The following is a 23078-nucleotide window of genomic DNA, read 5'->3' as shown; positions in this document are numbered from 1 at the left end:
AGCTCTGGCCATTGCAGCCATTTGGGGAGTGAACCAGAGGATGGAAGATCTGTCTCTCTCTCTCTCTGTAGCTGCCTTTCAAATAATAATAAAGTAAATAAATCTTTTAAAAAATCAGTAAACCTGAAAATGCAGCAAGAAGCCATCAATGAAATGGAGAGAAGACACTGAAAATCGAGTGTGTGTCTGTGACAGGGACAACCTCGAAGCCACCTAACACATCGTACCTGGAGTCGGACGAGGATAGGAGATGAGGTGGGGGGAGAGTTGACCAATGAATAAGGAGACAGCCTCCACCTGCAGTGCTGTGCTCAGTATTATAGTGATCCCTGTGGTACTGTGCTCAGTGATACAGCGTCCACCTGCGGTGCTGTGCTCAGTATTATAGTGATCCCCTGTGGTGCTGTGCTCAGTGATACAGCGTCCACTCTTGCAGCTTGCTGATCAGCTCCCTGCAGTGTGATTATAGTGATCCCCTGAGGTGCTGTGCTCAGTGATACAGCGTCCACCTGCCTTGCTCTGCTTGGTGATACAAAGGGATGGTTTGGATGCAAGAAACCATGCATGCAAACAGTGTTGTGCTAAGTGAAAGAAACCAGACCAGAAGCTGCTTCCTGGGAAAAGGTTTATAGGAAATGCCCATGCAGGCACAAGGCAGACAGCAGGCAGCCTGGGGTGCCCGGGCAGGGCTGCAGCAGGGTGGCTGGGCAGCACAGGGCATGCAGGCCTTGGGGCTGGAGGACTGCTCTGTGGTGGTGACAAGGCTGTACCTGTGTCAGACCCCATAGTTGAATCACAGAAAGCCTTCTTTGTGGAAGATGCCAGGTGACCCCAGGAAGGGTGTGGCTGCTCCCTGGGAACAGATCACCTGAACCCCTCCTCCAGGCCCCAGAGACTGCTTCTTCCGAGTTTTGTCCAAATGCCCAATGACTGGGCTGCCTAGGCCCTGGGTCCTGGTCCCCACGAGGGACATCAGCCACCACAGGGTCCATGCCTTCCAGGATCCCTCATGTACACCAGTGTGGGCAAGGTACAGCATCAGGGCTCAGCTCCCCTCTGCACCCAGCTGGGACCCTCCCAGGACACTAACCCAAGCCCAGTGTCCTCCCACAATGCCTGTGCTAAGATAAACAGAGCAAGGCAGTGGCTGCCTGGAAGCAGACCCCTTGCCGAGTAGGCCCAAATCTGTGCGGACAGCGTGGGATGCCTGCGGCCCTGCAGCTGGGTCCTAGGGTTGGGGAGAGGGGCCAGCAGTGACAGTTAATTCGGGGTTCCATGGGGCACCTGGTCCACGTCCAGCTTGTGCTTGCGAAATAGGTAGTAGAGCAGGCGCAGTGTGCTCTTGGCGTCCTTGTTGACGATGGCTGTGGACCGGTGGGGCAGGTGAGCACCCATCCCCTTGTGGGAGAACCAGGGGTTCTCCGGGAGGCGGGACTCACAACCAGCCAGAGCACTGGGTCCCAGCGGGCCTGCAGCCACTGCCCATCACTTGATGCTGCCTCCCTGTACCCTCAGGAGTGCACCCAGCACAAAGGAGTCTGCAAGGTCTGGCTTCTCTGGATGGCCAGCCTCCTCCATTCCCCACGGTCTCCACCACTCACAGAACAGGCCACCTGGGGACCCATGGCACCCACCTGCCCACCGAGCTCTCACCTTCTGGGTTAATAGGGTGGTGGAGGAGGCCGTGGTCCTTCAGCAGCTCCAGGGCCAGTGTGACATTATGTAGCTGGAATGACAAGGCCACACACAGGCCAGTGAGCGGTGCCCAGTCCATGGCCCAGACCTCAATCCTTGCTCCACAGAAGTGGCTATCCAGGTCTCTTTACAGTCCCCAGAGATGGGGAGCTCACTCCCTGAGCAGGTGCCACACAGCAGGTAAATGGATGGATGTGTGGATGGACAGATGGATGGCTAGATGGCTGGCTGGATGGATGGATGAATGATGGGTGGGTGGATGGATGGATGGGTGGGTAGATGGATGGATGGGTGGGTGGATGGAAGGATGGGTGGGTGGATGGATGAGTGGATGGGTGAATGGAAGGATGGGTGGATAGAAGGATGATGGGTGGATGAATGGGAGGATGGATGGACGGATGGATGGATGGGTGGATGGATGGGTGGATGGATGGGTGGATGAATGGGAGGATGGATGGACGGATGGATGGATGGGTGGATGGGTGGATGGATGGGTGGATGGATGGATGGATGAATGATGGGTGGATGGATGAGTGGATGGGTGGATGGATGGATGGATGAATGATGGGTGGATGGGTGGAGGGATGGATGGGTGGATAGGTGTGTGGATAGGTGGCTGTGTGGAAGGAGAGATTGTGCATAGGTGAATAGGTTGATGAATAAATGGATGCATGTATGCACAGGCAAATAAGTAGACGGATGGATGGACAGGCATTTAGACCAGGAGACTTCCCCTCCCTGACACCCTTGACCTGGAAGTGACTGAACAAAGGCTGTGCCAACCACTCAGCTCTGTGAAGCCACCCAAGAAAGCTTCGAGAAACTGACCATTTCCGCAGGAGAGCTGGGGGTGAGGTAGAATTCCTTCAAGTGCAGGAAGAAGCCTTCCAGTTGTCCAATTAATAAGAGTAAGATGACTCCATCTGCAAACTGGGAGGGCAAGGAGCTGCAGGCTCTGGTTGGGGACGGGGACAAGCAGCTCAGTGACAAGCAGCTCCAGCTTTGCCCTCTGCTGGCTGTGGGGCCTGAGGAAGCCACCCGACCTCTGAGCTGGGGTCCTTCCTGGGCAGCGGAGACAGCATCCTTGCCCTTACAGGGCTGTTGCAAACAGCAAGTGCCCACCAGTTAGGGCTGTCTGGCTCATAGTGCTCAATATAGAGCTCCTCACAGCACTTTCTGAACGACGCAAGACCCAGCACAAGCAGCTCCATGTATGGTTGTTCCACCAGGGAAGGGCCGAGAACGGCGGTCTGGGCTGCTTCAGCTGCATTAATATTTCTGTCTGTTCTTTCTGCACTCATAGATAAAGGTGCCATCCCTGTCCGCCCGCCACCAGCATGTCCTATGCTAATATAATCCCTTAAAATCTCTTCAAAGATGCAAAACCCAAGACGGGATCCTGGAGGGGACCCACCCCTTAGTCCCCTAACGGAATTTCCTGCTAGTAAGTCCGTTTCAATGTGATTAATTTGGACTAATCCTTTCTGCTGAAACGTCCCGGTAAGAGGATGAGAATCCAGGGACGCTCGCTCCTCCTGAATGCCAGCGCTGTGTGCAACCAGCCCCTCCCCCAGGAGCCCCGCTGACCGGGGTGCAGGAAAAAAATGAGGCATTCAAAACCCCGCTTCAGCCACAGCACAGATATGAAAGCCACGTATCTGTCACCCCCCTGCGTCCCTCGGCGAGCTGGGTCATGTCCCGGCCACCCTGTATGCACCCTGCATCCCACGAGGCCGGGGTCCTTATACCATTTTTACAGGACAAGGAACCGGAAGCACAGGAGCCCAGGAACTGGCCCAGGTCACACAGCCAACACAAGTGCAGTGGCCTTGGAGCCCTGGGGAGGCAGCACAGACACCTAAGAGCCCAGCTGGCTTCCGGGGCCGCTGCTCCCCATCCCACCATGTAGCCAGAATATGCCACACACAAGCTTCCATGTGATCACTCCCCTGGGACATGGGGCTTTGAGCACAAATCCTGGCCCCAGCTGCCTGGGTTCAAACCCCAGGCACAGCATTTAACCACTGCACAACCTTGTGTACATTAATTAGTCTCTCTCAGGGCCTCAGTGTTGGCATTTGGAAAATGGGTGGTAGCAGGCCCCCAGCAGGCAGTCATGGTAAGGCAACTCGGGCATGGTGCTTTGTCTCAGCCACGGAGCGCAGAGGGTGTCAGGAGAGTGCAAGCCCTGGCTAATACCCTCATAAGCCATCAATCCCGGGCTTGGGGGAGACCTCCACCCATCCATCACACAGCAGAGTCCTGGTGGCCTGAGGACCACTGTCATTCACTCGGAGTGAGCTATGTCGGTGCCGACCACAGCACGCGGTGCAAACCTCAGGCAGCCCACGGCACAGGCCAACAAGCACGCCCACGCTGCCACATGGGCTCCAGTCACTAGCCCCTGGGACTCCCATTGGGTGAGGAGAGATGCCAAGTGTCCAAGAGTTGGCGCTCCTCCCACCACACAGGGCACCCTCCTTCCTTGCTGCCCCTGAGGTCCTTCCCTCCCTGGGACTCCCTGGGGAGACCCCCTCTGCTGGGTTCCTACCTGGGAGTCCAGGTTCTGCACAGACAGGCCCAGTTTCTCCAGCTTCTGGTTGACGAAGGTCAGGATGGCCTGCCCCCAAGGGAGAATAAGGACCCCGCATGTGGCACACAGCAAGCACAGGGCCAGCACCCAGGGACCCAGGGAGGGAACAGGTGGGCGGAGCCCAGGCTGGGAGCTTTGATCTCACCTCGCTCACAGCCTTCACTTTCTCAGGCGCCAGCTTGAATAATTCATGAAAGGCGTCCCCTGCAGACCCACAGCCGCCAGCAGCTCATTACTAGGCTATTACCCGGGTGCCAACCAGGGCATTTTTGCCCACAAAAAGTTCTCAGAACAACTGGCCCAGAGGGAGTTTCCTGCTCCCCTAGCTGTGTGGCCTGGGATGGCGGCACCTCCCGGGGGCCCAGGCTGGATCTGCTGAGATGCACCTGTTGGATAGCAGGCGACACAGCCGTGCACTGCAGCTGGCCACCCCGGAGGGCCTCGGGGTGGCCATCCCTTTACAGTGGACATCCTCTTCAGGTCTGCCCTATGCCCGCTCAGACCCCTGCTCCACCCAAGGGCTCGTGGGAGCTAGTGCAGGTGCGAGGGCCTGCCTTGAGAGGAAGTGTCCCACCCCGCAGCCAGAGACAGAGGATGGACAAGGGTGCAAAGGAGGCTGGGGCCGGGGGCCCACAGTGCAGTGCAACAGGGGACACCGCATGCGCCTCCGTTGCCACGCCAGAGCTGGGCCCAGTCCTCCGTGGGGCTGTACTCACCAGTGGGCTCATTCCCGTCTGCTCTGCAGGGAAAGCAGAGACGACATGGTTAAAGCAGCCTGTCCCCCTGCCGCCGCTGGACCTCGCGCTGCCACAAGACAGGACACTGGTGATGTCACCAGAAACCCGAGCAGCTCTGCTGACAGACACTGGCGGGGACCCCGAGGACACCAAGCCGAGGCCGGGGCCAGGTCCCCGAGATCTCCTGGCCTGGCATGTTGGTGAGGGGCTGGTGGGCAGGGGGAGGCATGCACCATGCTGGGACACAATGCCCCCTTCCCTGCAAGGGGGACACCCAGGGGTCTCTGTGTTGGTCCCAGACACTCAGCTGAGACACTGCCCACTGCTTCTCTCTCTCTCTCTCTCTCTCTCTCTCTCTCTCTCTCTCTGGTCTCGCTGCCTTCACTCAGTTTTCGCTTTGGGATGTTTTTCTCTTTGCTTTTGCGCCTACACTTTCAACCTGCCTAGCCCAAGAGAAGTGACATCTTGGAGTCCCAGAACAGGCCCTGTGCCCATGACCTTGGCCCTCCAGGGTGGAATGGCGGACAGCTAGGCTACCTGGGCACCGCTTCCAGGACCCCTGTGCACAATGGCTCTTGCTCTGCTTGCTCTGGGAAACACCAGGCCCCAGCCTTGGACGCCTGTACGAAACCCCAAAACCTTCCACAGGATGTAGTACTTGGCCTGTCAGCAGAGGCAGACATGGAGGCTTGAAGACGCGCACGCGCACGCGCGTGTGTGTGTGTGTGTGTGTGTGTGTGTGTGTGTACACGTGCATGACTGGTCCGCTGCAGGACACAGGATGGCCGGGACCTGGGGCCAAGGAGCAGAGATGCCGCCTGACTCTGCAGGCAGGGCCAGGGAGGGAACGTGAAGGAGCAGCCGGAGAGGGGCGCTGGGGCTGGCCAGTGCAGACCTGCTCGGAGGGGGCAGAAACAAGCTGGGACCTTGATGATGGTATGCAATGGGTGTGGTGGGAGCAAGGGGTGGCTCCTTCACAGTCTAAGGCCTGTGTCCCCTCCAGGTGACCCCTGCCTAGCTCCAGGTCAGGGCCCTGCTTGTGCCCACCCAGCTCTGTGGCCCTGGGCACGCTGCTGCCCTCTCTGTACCTGGATCAGGGCGGAAGCCTGCAGCCCACTGCCCTGTGGGTACTAGGCCTTCAGTAATGTCAGACTGCAAGAGAACCGCATGTCTCAAGCAAGTCACCTCCTCGACCTAGGACCAACCCGGGCAGCTATGGGCACAAGCAGGGGCAGCTGCTCTAGGCGAAAGCCGTGGCCGTCAGCAGGTGTGGCTGTGCCCGGCCAGGCAGGCCCCTGCAAGACCTCATAGACCAAGCACCATTCTGACTCACTGGGCAGACTCCGCTTCAGAAACTCGGGGTCTTACCCCAGGATGGGGGGGGGGCAGGCAAGAGGGAACAGTGAGTGAGCTGTGGCTGGACTGAGGGGTCAGAGCTGCCCCGTGGGTGACCCCAGGCATCCCGGCCCTGTTGCTGCCTTACCGGGGTTCCGTGAGCTGTTCCACCACCTTCTCCGACTTCAGGCCACTCTTGGTGCTCTGAGAGGGAAGCCAGGAGGAGGCTGAGCAACCCCTGTGGCCTCAGGGCCTGAACCCCACCCCTCCAGTTAACCCAGCCCAACCCCCTCTTGGGCAGCGTGCAGTTCCAGGGGTCAGGACTGTGGGTGGGTGGGTGGGTGGGACTTAAGGAAGATACATAAACAAAATCAGAAAGCCTCCCAGCCCAGAATGGTAAACCAGGGGGCTGGGAACCTGTGGGAGTGACTGTCAGGGCTGGGTTTATCATTACGGCAGGACAAAGGTTAACCTCTGCGCCACAGGGAGCTGGGGGTTGGTGTCCTGGGAATGGGCATATGAGGTCCCCTGTTTATGGTGTGCAGTCGGCCTGGGGACAGAGCCCTCAGACTACCACAGCATGCCCCATGGTGGGAGAAATTTGAGCAGGCTTCCTGGAGGAAGGGACCCAGGTGGTACCATGGCTGTGGACTAAGCTGATGAGGGACAATACCCCCGGACAGGGAAGGCTCCCAGCGGCCAGTGAGACCTCCCAGCCATCGCCTCAGAGTTCACCCGGCAGCTATCACTTGCTTAGCCGGATGGAAATGGCCAGCCAATGACCTTCTTGGGTCTCTGCTGGGCCAGTGCCCCATGCCATCTCGGGACAGGGGAGGAGGATGGGTGTATCTCTCAGGTCCCTGGAGCCCACCCCTCCTGGGTCAGCCTCTGCTGCAGGCAGCTCCCCCAGGGCAGGGTGTGGAAGTCTGGAGCCAACAGGAATTCCTCGGAGTGGACAGTCACCTCAATGATGATGACTTCCACCTGCACGTCGGCCGGGAGAGGCAGGTCAGGCTGGAAGCGCTTGGCCAGGGCCACGAGCAGGTGCAAGGTGGCCAGCAGGTCCTTGTTGAAGATGGCTGGGAGGGCAGAGGGGCACAGATCAGAGCCGAGAGCTCCCCCTCCTCATCAGCACGACCTCCCTTGAAAACCCAGGGGCTCCTCCAGGGGCCTGGAGACCCCAAGAATCCTGAACCCAAAGACAGTGGCACCTGGCCTGGGGCTCCCAGTCCCAGACACAGCAGGTGGGACTTTGGACAGCGGAGGTTCAGCGCCCCTCACACTCCCGGAAGCAGAGGCATGTCACAGAGCCATCACTAAGCTGCCCACAATTGAACACAGGGTCAACCCTACGCACCGTCAGCCACCGACCGACTGGCTGCATTGTAAAATGCAGTGGCAAGGGTCTGGAGTGCAACACACCTGGGTCACCCTGGGAAACCGTCCCTTCCCTCTGACTGGCTGGAAGGAAGCTCCTCTACGTCCCGCAACCTCGGCTCTCTCATCTTCAGTTTTGGGAGATACAGGAGCCAGGGATGGGAAACCTGCCTCCGCCTGTTAGCAAGTGGGCGGGGCACCCAGGAGCCCTGCAAACGCATCACTTCACAAGCAGGTGCTGCAGACACGATCCTGAGCCCGGTGGGCAGGGGATGCCGGACCTTGGTGTTGGGAACCCAGAGGGGGTCCTGCTCTCAGTGCCAGACCGTCAGGGAGGAGGCAGGGGCTGTGGGGGCCACAGCAGCCCCATCCCCCACAGAGCACAGAGGAGCACTGGGCTGGCTGCTCCCTGGCCATGCTCCTGGCTTCATGGCTGCTCTTGGCAGCACGGAAATCGGCTGACTCGAGAGGGAGTCGCTTGCATCAAGCCCCAGTGAGACGGAGCAAGTGGGCAGGTGGAGGAGGCAAGGTGCACGTACATATATGTGTGTGCGTGTGCGAGACGTACCCTCCACGCTCCACGGCACCTGCTGCTCCTCCACCTGCAGGCTGCGGTTCACGGCGTCCAGCACCACTGCCAGCTTGCGCCGCTGGCTCGTGGAGGTCAAAGCCATCTCCTCCACCTCCAGCCTGAGTGCTGCCAGCTTCTCTGTGGGCAGGAGGGGCAGCTGAGGGGGCCTGGAGAAGACAGCTGTGAGGGGATCCTGGCGGGGGAGTGCCCTAGCAGGGACTGTTGCTGGCCAGCTCCTCAGCCCTAGTGCCCCGAGCCCCCAACCCGCCACGATATGAGCAAGTGGCCACCCTCGGAGCTGCCTCCCAGCCCCTGTGCCCTTGACCTGCCCTGCCCCCTTGGATCCCCATACAGCCATGGTCACTTGGTGGGTAAGGCCTAGGACGCAAGTCCCCCGCCTCTGTGTTCTCAACTCAGAGCAGAGACAGGAGATTCTGTGCTCTCCAGTGCCTGTAAACAGCAGGCACTCGATAAATGCTCGCCAGCTGTGGGGGCTGGAGGGGCAGAGACCTACAGCCGTGTCTCCGCCCCCACCGGGAGCAATGTGGCTTACGGAAGAGGTGGTGTAAGATGAGGCCATCGAACAAGTCCTCCTCCAGGCTGCGGGCCACGACGTGCTCGTGCAGGAGCGTGCCGTTGATCCACTCCATCAGCACCTGTGAGCCCGAGACAGCCAGCAGAGGTCACCTGGCTCCATCCCGCTCCACTCTGTCCCACCTGTCCCCCGACCCATCCATAGAGGCCTGGTCAGATGCCACCACCTCCGGAAAGGCCTCCCTGATCCTCCAGGCTCCCTTAGGGGCCTTCTCTGACACCCTATGGGGCCATCATTGCTGTGCACAGGGTGTACCACCATGGACATCCAAGCAGGGACCCCAGGAATGAGGCAGGGCAGGCCCAATGCTGCCCACATCGGGCTCAGGACCTGCCCCGTCCCGGTTCGTGACACATTCCCGCAGGTTCAGGGCACCCAGCTGGCCATGTGGCTGTGATGGCCCCGGAGGCTGACACACAAGCTGCTGGGGTCCTGCCCCAGCCCCTCACTTGACCACCTGCAGCTCTGCTGGGGGCTACCCTGGAAGGTGATGGCACCCCCCTGTGTCCTGCCCCTAAAGGGGCAGCCTGACTTGGAGGGGACGTCCGAGCCCTTCTGAGGTCCCTGAGCTCCCATGGCCATAATGAACTCCAACACTCACTGCACGTTGCCCCTCCCCTCTGCTGCCTGAGACCCACCCAGCTCAGTTCCTGGCGCCCGAGTGCCCAGGGTCGACTTGCGGAAGGCAGTTCAGATTCCTGTCAGATGTGTCAAGAGGGACCCCAGACCTGGGGCACAGCAGTGCCAGGTGTGCTAGCTCCAATGGGAAAGGTGGGTGGAGGGAGTGAGAGAGCAGGGATGGGATGGGAAATAAGCCGCCAGACCTCTGGGGCTGGACAGCAGTGTCAGCCAGGAGGCCTCCCTGGAGGAGTCCTGGCTCCTGGCCCTGTCGTACCTTCTGCAGCTCTTCAAACCGGGGCTCCTTCCGTGCTGTGGGGGACAGGTATTTCTTCTTTTCCCCTGGAAGCAAAGTTTGCATGGAATCGTGGGGGACTCCCCCAGCAACCCCAGGAAGCCTCAGCCTCGACCCACGCTGTGCCCCACGTGTCTGTGCACCAGGCCCCTTGGGACACCAGTGCATACTTGAGCACACCTTGAAACTTGAAAATGACACCCCGTTTACCTAAACTTCAACTCCGTCTGGGCAGCCTGTGCTTAATCTGCCACCCCTGTCCACTGTTGTCACCGGGGAGGTGAAGGGCAAACGTTATGTCCAGGCTCTCAGGACCTGGGCTGGTTGGTTTCACCTGACCCTCGGGGCCGACAGCTCTGCACACAGGTGTACACACACACACACACACACACACACACACGCCTGCCCAGCCCCCGGCTGTCGAGGCACCCACCTTGTGGAAGCTTCCCCTCCACGAGGGGCCGCACCTCCTGGGGGAGCTGCTGCAGGCCCTGGCAGAACTCTGACTCCATCCTCTGGCTCACCCGCCCTGGAGGGTCCAAGGACAAAACATGTCACGTTGGAGAAGCCATTCCGTGCTCAGCAGGCCCAAGAGCGGCAGGAGGCATTGGGAGTGGGAGGGCCCAGGACACCCCCCAGGCTGGGCCCTGGGGCACCCCAGGCTGGCTCAGGGCAGCCTGAATGGGGCTGACCGAGAAGAGCCCTTTAGTGTGAGCTCATGGGACAGAACCCAGCCGGCCCCAAGCCTGATTCAGGCTGGCCCAAGGCCCGCATGGCTAAGCCCGCCCAGCCTCACCCCACCCCAACCCCGTGCAGGCATGGCACTGAGTGGGCTCTCTGCAAGGAACCTGGGGGGGGGCGGTCTCTGACCCATGGGCAGCACTTCAGAGGCCCCAGGACCCTCCATCGCCTTCATCATGCTCTCTAAGGAAGCAGATTCAGAAGGCGACCTCCTTCCTGTCCCCTGAGGCCACTTCCTCCCCAGGCAAGGGCCCTCTACCCTCCCCCTTCCTCCCTCTCCTGCCCTGGCCACACCCCTGCATTTCCAAATAGACAGACCCCTGGGTTGCAGGGCTCATACAGAGAAGCTGGGGTGGTCCAAGCAGGGGGCCTTCAGAGCCACTGCCATCAGACAAGCCTCCTGGAGGATTCTGGGAGCCCCCCCCCCGACACCCTGAAGCGCGCAGCCCCTGGTCACTCCTGCCAAGCCTCCCAGGGGACATGGAGAACCAGCTTGACAGCTGAGGCCAGGGCAGAGCGCAGAGCCACGCCTGGACCTCAGGACTTGGGTTCAGGCAGCAACTCCGCACGCTGGCCACGAGGCTTAGGCCAGTCCCGTCCCTTTGTGGATCTCCCCAAGGTCCCTAAAGATCCACAAGCCCCTCTGAGTGGTGGAGGGAGGGACCCCGGGGTCTCCAGGTCTTCCACCCCCTCCCTGTGCACCAGCAGCTAAGCTCTCACGGTGTCCTCTCCATGTGCCATCTGGGTCCTCGCTGTGGCCTTCGGCACCCAGCACACGGCCAGGCAGCAGGTTCCGGCAGCCCAGGGCCCCGGGCCCGGGGGACTCACCTGGCTGCTTCCCCACACAGGGAGATGGAGGTCTTGGTGGCTGACAGGCGGCCTGGGCTCCTGACACAGACAGGCAGGTTCCGGGTTCCCTGGTGGCGGGGCTGGGAGGCGGCGGCCGCTGCTCACTTCCTCCAGGTCGCCTCCGAGACTGCCACTTCCTCCTCCCTGCCTGCACCCATACGCCCGTGGGAGGCCAGGGGCCGGGCTCCTGCACAGGACTCGGGGCGGCTACATGTACTGCTTGTCTCTCCCTGCTGACCTCCCAGGCAGGCAGTCCGCGGCACCTTGGTCATTCCCCACAGCAGCAGCTCTTATGCCGGAGCGGTGCGGTCCACCCGGCCCAGGCCAGGGTCAGCTCACAGGGACGTTCTGCCCCTCCCGGCCTCTCTGCGTCACTCTTTCAAATAAATAATTAAAAAAATTTTTTTCAATTCAGGAAAGAAAACACATGTACATTTCAACAAATGTGTGTATTAAATTATTATCACTGCACATGTACTGAGCGAGACCAAGCGTAGGGAGAAATGCAAGCACAGTAAGGCAAGGTGAGCAGGAACTCTGTCCTTGCAAACCTTCTCTATTTGGAATTATGTCAAAGAAAATGCCAGAAGATAGCGCCGGGGCCTCATGCTTAACTTTTCAGCAGCAAAAATGCAGATTGTACCTTCAAGGGTCCTGCCCCACGCGTCCCTCTACCGCTCAAACTACCCAGACTGTGGACACCCTGCGTCTCAGACCCTCAGGTCCCCATCATCCTTCGAGCACCTGCTGGTCTGCATGATGTCTCACGCTCACCTCATGAACACATCTGCAGAACTCAACGCAGGACCATGTCCACAGCTACCTTCCCCACCAGCCTAAGCAGAGCCTCCGGTGGCGGCCTCATTGTCCAGGAGCTTGCTGACACATGCTTAGCCCAGGTGGCTCTGTCTCAGCTGCCAGACCCAGGCCCACAGCCCCCTGCTTGCCCCACCCACACTCCCTCCAGGTCCTCATGGCCTCTGGCATCTTCTGGGCACTGGGCACCCAGCAGGTGCTCAACCAGTCCTCACCACATGAGTGTGTGGCCTCCTCGTGTTGGGGTCATGCTCCGGGGAAAGCCATCTCTAGTGAGGCTGATAGTTTGTGGAGGCAACAGGGAATAGAGGTGCTGCTCCCCTGCCAATCCAGCTTCCGGTTAACCCCCAGGCGGCAACAGATGCCAGCCCAAGTATTTAGGTCCCTGTTACTCCCATGGAGAATCAACTAGAGCCCCCACCCCAGGGTTTGGTCCAGCCAGCCTTGGCTGATGTGAGCATGTGGGATGAATGGTCTCTCTCTGTGCCCTCTGCTGCCCCACCCTGACACCCTGCCTTTCAAACAAATGGACCTATGAACAACCTAGTGGCTGAGGCTGTATGTGAATAAGATGACATCTGGGCCAGGTCATGTCCTGGTTTCCCAGAAATTGGGATGGGACCTAGTCCCCCGAGAGGTGACAGATGCAGGCACACTCCCTGAGAGCACCTCGCTCACAGCAGCTGTCAACTGAATAGGACACAAGCCATCTCCTCAAGGGCCAGACGATCCAGAAGCCAGTCCTCACCAACCTGCAGCACCTGTATCCTGCACTTCTTCCCAGGGATTCCACCTCCTGGGGATGGGACAACCTCCTGGGGATGAGACTCCCATAGCATGACCTCCTAGGGGTGGGACTCTCGTGGCACCACCTCCTAGGGGTGGGACTCCCATGGCACCACCTCCTGGGGGTAGGACTCCCATGGCACAACCTCCTGGGCTATGTCTTCCTTGTTACCACCTCCTGAGGGTGGGACTTGCTCATCTGCATGTCTCAGTATCTCCTGTCCCATCCATGCACCACAGCCACTCTCTGCCCCACCCTGGACACTCTGGTCCCAGGAGTTCCTCCACCTCACTCCTAGCCACTTGCCCAAGGCCTGAACTAACCAGAGCCTGGGCAAGCACATGCTGAACAGGCCCCAAGAGGAGATGGGTCCCTGGACCCCCTCACTGCTTCGAGTAGGGGCATCTAAGGTAACATCCTCTCAACAAGCCCTGCTCATGAAGGCTCTGGCCGAGACAGGAGGCCCCAGGTCAGTCCCCTGAGCACAGCACACTGGAGGTTTGGGGATGCAGGGGTCTCTGCTGAGGTAGGGGAGCTGTGCTGGGCTCACCAGGATGCTGCCCAGCACCTGTCACGTGCCTGAGCTCACCTGTTCCCCAAGCTGTGACAACCCAGTCTCCAACCACCCACTGTCCAACAGCCAGCAAGGGCAGCACCACCCACAATGGAGGGCAGCTACCAGCAGGACCATCACAGGTCACCCAGGTCACCCCTGCCCCAGACGGGTCACTTTCTGACTCCATACCCTGAGTTGGAGACGCCCTCCAGCCTGAGTACCACTCCAACACAGCCCATGCCCCCAGCCGCCAGCAGCGTTCTGTTCTTGTTTGAAGTTACCCTGGTCTGTTCTTTATTAGTCGCCATCTGCAGCCGCACATCCCCGTAGTCTCCCCTCCCCCAGGCCCATTCCCATCTGGAAGCAACTGGGCACATCAGACCAACGGGGCTGTGTGGCACGCAGACGCAGCACCGACCACTAGGCCAGCTCAAGAACGACCGCTCCGTGCAAGAGACAAACAGCAGCCGAGAGACAGCTGCCCTGTGCTCGCAAGTACTTTGTTGGCATAAAGGATGCCAACAACGTGCTGGGTTTACACGTGCTCTCGGAACACGCCCGCTTCCCATTGTCAGCCAGGCGGCCTCATCAAAGCCCGGCCGGGGTTTCAGAGGCTTTTATTTAATATCCAGAAATCCAGAGTGAGCGGGGCTTTGGGCAATTAAAAAGACAATAAAACACTGGCGCACCAGGGGAAAAAAGGATTCGGTTGCTTAAAAATAAAACAGCTCTTTGTTGCATCCAATGAGGGCACAGAGCGCCCTGGGCATGGTGCTTGCATAACACGGGGCAGCAGGGCTGCAGGCAGACACACCAGCAGTGGGGCTTGGGACACACGGCCCGGGCCCTGGGCTCACACCACCCACAGGCCCGTGGCTTTCCCTCAGTTCCTAAGCACCAGGCCCCCTTCTGAAACAACAGCCTGGAAACGTGTCAGACCTGTGACACTGGTATTCCATACGGCCCTGGTTCAGGTCCCAGCTACTCCACTCCCACTTCCTGTGAATGGCCTAAGAAGGTAGTAGTTGATCAGGGCCTGTTTGAGCCCTGCCTCCACTAGGGAGACCCAGGTGGAGCTTCTGGCTCTGCCCTGGCTGTGACAGCCTTCTGGGGAATGAACCAGTACATGGAAGATTCTGCGTGTGTATCTCTGCTTTTCAGGTAGATGAAAAGAACTGAAAACATTAGCAAGAAGAGAATGAATGGAGACGCCTTTGCCTTCCCAAGGCTGCCGCCAGCAAGGGGCAATCCTGGCCTGAACTGCCCTCCGGCCACACTGGGGCCCAAGGAACGTTTAAAAGGGTGGCAAGCAACATATCAGTTCCAGCCACCAGGTCAGTCCTCGTCACCCCATGAAACGGGAAGGTGTGTGGGGTGAGCACAGGTGGCTGGGGCTTCCCAGAAGATGGATGCCTTGGCAGAGCAGTCGTCACCTCCCTTCCACATCTGCGAGAGGCTGTGCCCCACGCCCCCGTGCCCACCCACCCTGGGCAAGGGAGAGCCCCCGGGCTGGACTGGCTCCAGCTTGCCGCGTCTGTGTGCGCCATACAGGCTGTCAGAGCCCTGGACATTTTGTCACTGCTGCTCTTTAATGTCACAGCCTCCCACAGGAGCCGCTGTAATACCATTTTAATTATTTCTCGCCCCTGCTGGCAAAGCCACCTTCATCAAAAAGGCTATTCTGAACCCATCCCCGGCCTGGCAACGCAGGACCAAAGGAGCAAATTAAACTGTTTTCTGAAACTTCCAAGCGGGCAAGCAAGTTCATACCAACCAGTGCTCCGCATGGTGCTGGGCTGCAGCAGGACAGGGAAGGCCCCGGGGACCCAGCAGGAGCTGGAGCAGGGACTGTGACTGTACAAGACCCTGGAGACCAGCGGCCGCCCCGCAGCACGCAGCCCATCCGAGGGGCAAGCAGCAGGGACCGGCATCCCTCAGGAACCGAGCGCCCCATATCCTGCCGTGACACCCCCACTGTGGCCTGAACTGGGTAACCTCCCTGGTCAATCCCCTTGCCACAGTCATGACCCTCAGGACCCCAACCCAAGACTGCATAAGGTTAGAATGACGTCATTCAGGTGGAGGGCACTGAGCATGGCCATGTCTTAGGGGAAGGGAGCAGGACGCAGCCAGCCGGCAGATGTTGGAGGGGATCCGGCAAGAGGACCCAAGCCCACCCACTGGCTCCGGGACCTGCCGGCTTCCTCCACGGTGTCTATGGCCTGTGACCCCACATAACCACAGTGCCCTCACTTTCAGAGGGCAGCTGGGAGGGCTCTGGCTGGAACCTCCTGCAGCCGCATCTCTGGAGCCAAGTCTGGATCCAGCCCCGTGGCTGCACTGAGAAACGAAGCAAACCGTCCAAAGGGCGGGAGTTGGACACGGACCCAGGTGTGTGTGTGTGTGTGTGTGTGTGTGTGTGTGTGTGTACGTGTGCGCAGCAACACCACAGGCCCAGGAGGCAATAGGGCCGTGAAGGATAGGCATCACACGCAGAACTGCACAGTGCAAATTCTGAAACCATAAAACATTTATTACGGAAAAGCCTCGCTCACTCACGAAGGGGGCCCCGTCCAGGAGACTCCCAGGGAGCTGTGTGGGCCCAGGGTCCTGGGTCCACACTCCACTCCTGGAGCTCACCTCCAGGCCAAGTGGACGCACGGTGGCCAAGGTGGAGGTGGGCTTCGGTTCTTCTCTGATCTCAGCAGGGACAGGGGAAGCGGAGCATGGCAGGTCTGCAGCCTGCACGGGCAAAGGCTCCGCCCACCGCAGAGTCCCTGGAAGGGAGGGGAGGAGCCAACAGAAGGGGCGGGGCCGGGGCTGCCACCTGCCGCCCCTCACTGGGCGGTCTTGTACTTGCTGTAGAGGTTGTACAGCACCCTCAGGGTGGACTTGAGGTCCAAGTTGACCACATCTGCAGAGGAAACAGAAGTCAGCAGGACAAGAAGTGGGGTGGGAGCCCCCGACCCCAGGGAGCACCCGACTCCAGTCTCCAGCTACCACGCCCACAGTAGAGCTGGGGACTGCTGGCCACCACGTCCAGGCCACCCTGAGCAGCACCACGCTCAGACATACAATCTACAGCGAGAAGCCCCAGGCAGGGCAGAGCAGTCACACCGGCCCTTACGACTTGCTTCAGGATGGGTCTCGGGGCTCTACAGTGAGTGCTGGGAGAGGGGGAGGGGGAAGGGCAGGCGCCAGGGGCAACCGCAGGACAGGTGCCGGGCTTGCCCTTCCAGAGTCAGGCGCCTGTAGTGCAACCCCAGGGTCCAGGAGGCAGGTCAGCCCTCGAGAGCCCCAGCCTGGACCCACTCTGCTGACATTGCCCCGCAGTTTCTGCACCAGGCACCGCTCCTAATACCAGACATACGGGGGACAGAGCCCTGCTCCCCATCCAGTTTCTGGTCTGGGGTGGAGCATGGCAGTGGGGTGGACACATAAGCAGACAGCACTGGAGGACATGGACCTCACAGGAACCTTGGGAGGAAGGTGGCTGGGGTGGCCAGGGTCCAGCTAGGAGTGCAGCCGGGGGCTACCTAGGAGGTCAGGATCAGGGGATTTACCTTCGGGGCGAGCCTTGGGTTCCGCGAGCCCCCCTTCCAGCATCAGCTCAAAGGCAAATGACACATTGTGCACCTGCCAAGGGAGAGGAGTGCAGAGTCCGGCCCCGCCCCAGGCCCACCCGCCCGTCCCTTGGGAAAATCCGGGATAAGGACAGGTTTGGAAAGGATGGTGCCTTCCAGACCTGGACCTGCCCAGCAGGGTGTCAGGGCCCCAGAATTGAGCCCTGGAAATGTGGCAAAGGCAAGACAAGGATGGAAGATGAGCAGCCTCCCTGTGGCTGTTGGAGGCCCCGTGGGATAGTGCACTCAGCCCAAAGCCTCGTGTCCCCTCCCAGCCCTGCATGGCACAGGTACTGTGAGGAGCGACTTGAACGTCGGCCCCAAAACTCCCACCCCTTTGGACTCAGTACTGTTTTAGATCCCGGCTTCCTTAAGATCCATGCGCCCTTCAGGTTCAAATTTTGTTGTCTGCCAGTCCACTGTAACTTCACAACCCTGTTCCCATGGATCGCTATAACGTCATGGCACCGTACCCGACAGCCCCCTCCACCAACTCCTTGTTCTTTAACCTGAGAAGAGCTTAGTTGCATGAAAGGACTAACATGTTCCGTGCCCCACAGCAGGGCACTGGGCTGAGCAGGGCCAGGGCGCTAGTGTTGAGAAAGGCAGAAGTGGGGCGCCAGGCCTGGGGCACAGCGGGCCAAGATGCCACCCGAGATGGCCACATCCCATACTAGAGCACCCAGAACTGAGCTCCTCTCCCCTTCCACCCAGCTTCCTGCTGATGCCCCAGGACAGCAGCAGAGCGTGGCGCAGGGGTGTGGGTCCCTGCAGCCACATGGGGCCTCCGATGGAGCTCTGGGCTCCTGGCTTTGCCCTTGTCCAGCCCTCACTGTTTAAGGTCACTTGGGAAGCAAACCAGCAGGTGGAATCTCTCTCTCTGTCTCACTCCCTCTCTCTTTCTCTCTTCTTGTTCCTCCTCTCCCTGTTACTCTTTCAAAGAAATACATACTCTTTAAAAAAAAAAAAAAGAAAAAAGGACAAATACAAGGTCGGAGTAACAGGCTATTGCCTGCAGCATTAAGGACTAATGACAAGAACAGACACAATTTTCCCCCAGACATTTTTGATCCACAAAAACCAGAGAGATGGAAGACTGGCTAGTCTTTTCACACGCGGCAGACCCTCCACCAAGAGGGAGGCTGCCAGCATGGCCAGGAGGCGTGATAAGATGCTTTCCTGCCGTAAAGCTCAGGAGGGGCTGGCACCATGGTGCAGCACAGAGACCCATGCGTGCAACGCCAGCATGCCACAAGTCCTGGCTGCTTCATTTCCAGCCCAGCAACCTGCTAGTGCACCTGGGAAAGCAGCAGAGGATGGCCCAGCTGCCTGGGCCCTGCCCCTATGGGAGGAGACCCAGAAGCAGCTCTTGGCTTCTGACTTCAGCCTGGCCCAGCCTTAGCCATTGAGGGTTCTAGGGGAGAGAAGCAGCGGATAGAATATCTGCCTCTCCTGCTCCCTGTAAAATCTGCCTTTTTAATAAAAATAAGTAATCTTTAAAAACTGAAATCATTGATTGCTACGCTCAGAGGTGGAGGGGAGGGGGAACAGCTTATACTGCCCCCTGGGGCTTTGCTCCCCAGTTTGGGCCTCTTCTGCCTGCTGCCCACACCCCAGGGCCAGAGCGGAGTCCCCATGCTTTGTCGGCCACACATGCCTGTTGTCCCCTAGGCAAGCGGTATCCAGGATGCACAAAAGCTACAGGCAGCCTGCTGGGGCTCAGCCCCAGGCAGCAGGAGACCAGGTACCTGCCCGGGAGATGCGTTACCAAGTCCTTAGGCTTACAGAGAACATGCTAGTACCCAACACTGTGGCTGTCACCCCTTGGGGAGTAAAGAGGGGCATGCAGGGGCTGGGGGCAGAGGGGCCCAGCCAGGATCCCAAGGTGAGCACCCCAGCCAGCCCCCAGGGCCAAGCCACTCCTGGGTGGAATCCCCAGAAATGGGCTGGCTCGGTGAAGACAAGGACAGCCACCCTGTGTGGAAGAGATGCCAGCCAGCCATTGGCGGGCCCGTACGGGAGTCCCCCGCCAGCCTCAGGTCAGAGGGGGCTCCTGCAGACAGGCACACCGAGCCTGGGCACATGAGCCGTCTCCTCCCAGACCCTGCTCAGGCTCCCACACGGCCACAGGCTCCCGCTTGGCACACCCCCTGCCTTCTGCTTGCATCGCCTCTCCCTGTCTCAGTATGGGCTGCTGTGTGCTAAGACCTCTCTAATCTGTCCCGTTGCATCTTGGCAGGTGAGATGGGTGCACCATTTGGCTGCAACAGACTGCCTAGTGCCAGGAGCCAGCAGGCAGATTAAAGACTTGCAGGTGAGGGTGGCTGTTCCTGGCTCAGTGGCCGCCAGCCTGCATTGTCTGCCTGCCTGACTTGTGGGTCTGGGGCTTTGGGAAGACCAAGCACAGAAACCCGCGAGGCCCGAGCAGTGCAGGCCACAGGAGCTGAGCTTTTCCGCCCTCACAGGGGCAACGACAGTGACGTGGAGGCATGGACCACCCCAGACCTAAACGCCGGATCCATGAAATCCTATTTTCCTTATGAGTGAATGCACTCATGACGTGTGTATTATCTGGTGGTGTGACAGTGCGAGGGTGTGGGTGTGAGTGTGTGTGGGGAGGAGTGTATGCGTGTGGAGCGTGCACGTGGGCTTGTAGTATAGGTGCCGACGTGGGGCAAGTACGTGGGTGTGGATTCAAAGTCTCAAGGACAGGAAGCGTTTAGAAAAACAGCAGCATCTGCACTGCACGCGGGCGGACAACTGTGTCATTCCCTCGGGCCGGGCATAGCGCGTCGCCCCAGGCCAATGGGGGGCACACGGTATGACATGCGTGGCACACACACCCACAAACACCTAACACTGCTGCAGGTTGATTTAACACAAGACGGTGATAAAGATTCCTTCACGAAACAGTTAAAACAGATGGGAGGGGGGCACACTTCCTCCCTCCTCTGGCAGAAGGACTTGGGGACCTACACAGATCTCAAAATTAGCTCCCGGGACCTTGGCACAATCATATGCAGCCTCCGAGGACGCTGGGACAACTGTATACAATCACAAATGTACTCCGTTCCTCCTGTTAGAGAGGGGAACAGAGACCTCAGCACCAGGGCCATGGCAGGAAGCTGCCGACGCTGCAGGGACAGCAGAGGGGAGGGACACGGGGCCGGCAGGGCACACCTGACCATGCTCACGCAAAAGCACACGGGCCCCGAGGAGGGCGCAGCATCAACCCTGTGCTTCACATGCTTCACCTGCCACAGCCGCCAATGTCGCACTTCCTGGCGGCCATGCCAGGGTGTGAAGGCAGCTGGCAGGGGGCCCTTGCACGCTGCGGGGCCCCAGTGAGTCTGGGCTCCTGTACATACCTTCTGGTCAAAGCTGTCCGGCGTCAGGTAAAAGTTGTGCAGGGGAACGAAGTAGCCCTCCAGGAGGCCCATGAGCAGCACCAGGTACACGCCATCTGCAAACTGCACAGACACAGTACTGTTTCCAGGGGTCCCATCTGGGTGTCCAGCCAGCTCTGCCTGGGGCTCTCGGACTCAGGATAGAACTCAGCCCCCCTCCCGCACACAGAGCAGGGCCCAGCCCTTCCCGAGTAGGCCAGGACAGGGTGCAGGTGCTGGAGGCATGGACCCAGAGGAGCTGAAGGCAGGAGGGTGGCAAGTTTGGAACAGGAGAGCTGCCCCCTCCATGGGCCCAGACAGCCATCCGAGGCACACAGCCTCCCATCCAACTGCCCGGGGTGCAGAGGGGAGGCTGCCAACAGCAGAGCGACACACGAGCCTATGGGCACGAGGTGGCAGCCCTGCCAGGTAGCCTTCCCAGTGCTGTGACATAGGGCAGTGGGCATGGCTCACACAGTGTGACCACCAAAAAAGAAAATGAAGCTACTGGTCACAGACAGAGGAAGGTTCCAGCATGGACCCCTCTGAGTGGCTCTGGCCGGAAAGGCTGACACACGGGCCCTCTAGGAGGTGACCGGCGGCCGCCGGCAGGAGCAGGTGGCACCTGGGCAGTCCTGGAGGACACGGCCTTCATGCTCACAGGATTCACTTCCACACATTCACCCCCAGGAGACAGGCGTGGACAGGAGCCTCCTCGCCATGGAGAAGTGCGATTATAAATTTATAAATAATCCGAAGGTTCGTGTGTGCTGCTGGCTTATGGCAACAGAGAACAGGAGAGAGGCCTGGAACACCACGCCCCACGGGAGGTGGACAGTGCGGCCCGTGAGCACCAGCAGGGTCTGGGAGCCGTGGCTCCAGCTGCTGGCAGCACTCAGCTTCCTCTTTCAACCTGCCCCGAGCCGCCTCCTGCGTCTCTCACTTGCCAAACAGCAGAATCGGCATTCCGTCAATGGCTACGTACCATTCATGCCTGGCATGACACGGTGTGGATGGCTGCATTAGACACACGGCGTCCGGCCCCAAGACGGACCCCACCCACACCGCTGCCCACAACGGGCCCGCGCATCCCACCCCCACACCACATCCCACCCCCACACCGCCGCCTCCTGGGACAGGATTTCCGACTTGGTTTTATGGGCCTTGCTTATCTGCCTTTTCAGACGTGTCTATGATGAGCCTGAATTACTTTTTTAATTAGAAAAGCAAATGAGGGAGAGCTAAAGGAAAGAATGGAAGTCCCAGGCAATCACCCAGAGGTTTAGGATGAATCCACAGGGCATGAGGGCGGCTGAACATTCCAGCACCCAGCTAATCCCAGGAAAATTATCTTTTGTCCTTAAAGCTCACAGAGGACTTGAAAACATATTTCTGTGACACTCTCTGAGCTTTGGATGGGAGTATTTTACAGACTTCTAGCACATATTCCCTGGAGGGATGTCCGTTGAGTATTTTCTAGGATGCCAGCTAAGATAGAACATTCCGGAACAAAGGTCCGTGAGCCTTCACCCCCATGGGCATGATTTGTAAAAAGGCAGACAGCACTGGTGAGGCAGCAGACCAGTTTGTTCCTCCATGGCTGTGTTCACACAATGGGTGAAGGCCAAAGAAGAAGGTGGCAAAGACACAGGTGGGTGTCTGCACAGGGACGCTCAAGACGGCTGCTGGGCCCCAGGCCAGGCTGGCCTCCCAGCCCGAGGCGCCTAACTGGCCCAGCCAGGAGCTCCGCCTTGCGGCCTCCACGCCAACAGACACTCCACAATCGTGGTGCCCGGAGTCGGGTGTTCCTGTGGCAGGGACTGGGAAGCAGCTGAACCAGTGTGGGGCTGAGCCCGGCTACTCCCGCCCGCCACGCCGCCTACCTGGGTCTCCAGCTCCGTCACCTCCAAGTTGAGCTTGTTGAGGTGCTTGTTCACAAAGTCGATGAGAGACTGTTGGGGTACAGACGGGATGCATCAGTGGCCACGCCCATACCTCCTGTATCCACAGAAACAGAGGTGCAGGGCCCAACCCCAACACGCTGTGTTCACAGGACAGTGCTTGGTGCCCAGGCACACACCTGTGCTCCCCACCCCTGCCCGCAGCCCTTCCAGCAGAGAAAACAGCTCCTGGAAGGAGCCCAGATCCACCGAACAGCTCAGGCTGCACGAGACAGGAAGGCAGGAAGGCTGCCCCAGCCTGGACAGCCACACAACCTACATGTGCACATACCCAGGAAACCTGCACGTGGAGGTGTGTGCAAGCACAGAGGGCTCCGTGGAGGGGCCGCCAGCAAGCGCCAGATAGCCTGTGTGTGGGCTGGCCACGGCTTGCCGGGAGGCGGCAGCTGGCACCCAGCCACGGGTGCATTTATGAACCCTATAGGGTCTGCAGGGCTGGAGGTGAGTGGACTAGGAGAGCCTGGCCTTCCACAAGCACAGCATGGCAGCTCTACAGGGCTGACTGGGAGCAAGAAGCTGTCAGGCCACTGCCAGCGGCCCAGC

General features: G+C 59.5%; 2 protein-coding genes across 6 annotated transcripts in view; both read right to left on the bottom strand.

The window, feature by feature from the left end:
- Positions 1 to 611: 611 nt before the first annotated feature.
- Positions 612 to 11501, bottom strand: PARVG (parvin gamma). 2 transcript variants are annotated; one of them, XM_040987330.1, is made up of 13 exons: positions 11386 to 11501; positions 10250 to 10345; positions 9799 to 9863; positions 8862 to 8964; positions 8306 to 8446; positions 7324 to 7439; positions 6509 to 6564; positions 5005 to 5027; positions 4434 to 4492; positions 4247 to 4315; positions 2524 to 2625; positions 1654 to 1726; positions 612 to 1364 (listed from the first exon to the last, which is right to left on the bottom strand). In XM_040987330.1, the coding sequence occupies exons 2-13, from the start codon at positions 10326 to 10328 to the stop codon at positions 1261 to 1263; spliced, it is 990 nt and encodes a 329-aa protein (XP_040843264.1). In that variant the 5' UTR covers positions 10329 to 10345; positions 11386 to 11501; the 3' UTR covers positions 612 to 1260. The 2 variants fall into 2 exon arrangements, with proteins under 2 accessions (XP_040843264.1, XP_040843253.1); XM_040987319.1 differs by lacking the exons at positions 10250 to 10345; positions 11386 to 11501 and adding an exon at positions 10027 to 10203.
- A 4576-nt stretch (positions 11502 to 16077) lies between these two features.
- Positions 16078 to 23078, bottom strand: part of PARVB (parvin beta) — a 48342-nt gene continuing 41341 nt past the window's right edge. For all 4 annotated transcript variants that reach the window (XM_040987296.1, XM_040987304.1, XM_040987287.1 and 1 more), the window contains exons 10-13: positions 22458 to 22526; positions 20557 to 20658; positions 17129 to 17201; positions 16078 to 16479 (exon numbers count right to left, since the gene is read on the bottom strand). In XM_040987296.1, coding sequence (XP_040843230.1) covers positions 16403 to 16479; positions 17129 to 17201; positions 20557 to 20658; positions 22458 to 22526 — 321 coding nt within the window. In that variant the 3' untranslated portion in view covers positions 16078 to 16402. The remainder of the gene's footprint in view (positions 16480 to 17128; positions 17202 to 20556; positions 20659 to 22457; positions 22527 to 23078) is intronic.

This window comes from Ochotona curzoniae, unplaced genomic scaffold (assembly GCF_017591425.1).
Source record: "Ochotona curzoniae isolate NIBS_2020 unplaced genomic scaffold, NIBS_Ocur_1.0 contig_1014, whole genome shotgun sequence".
NCBI lineage: Eukaryota > Metazoa > Chordata > Mammalia > Lagomorpha > Ochotonidae > Ochotona > Ochotona curzoniae.
Note: the sequence above shows the minus strand (reverse complement) of the source record. Positions and strands in the feature narration are given on the sequence as shown.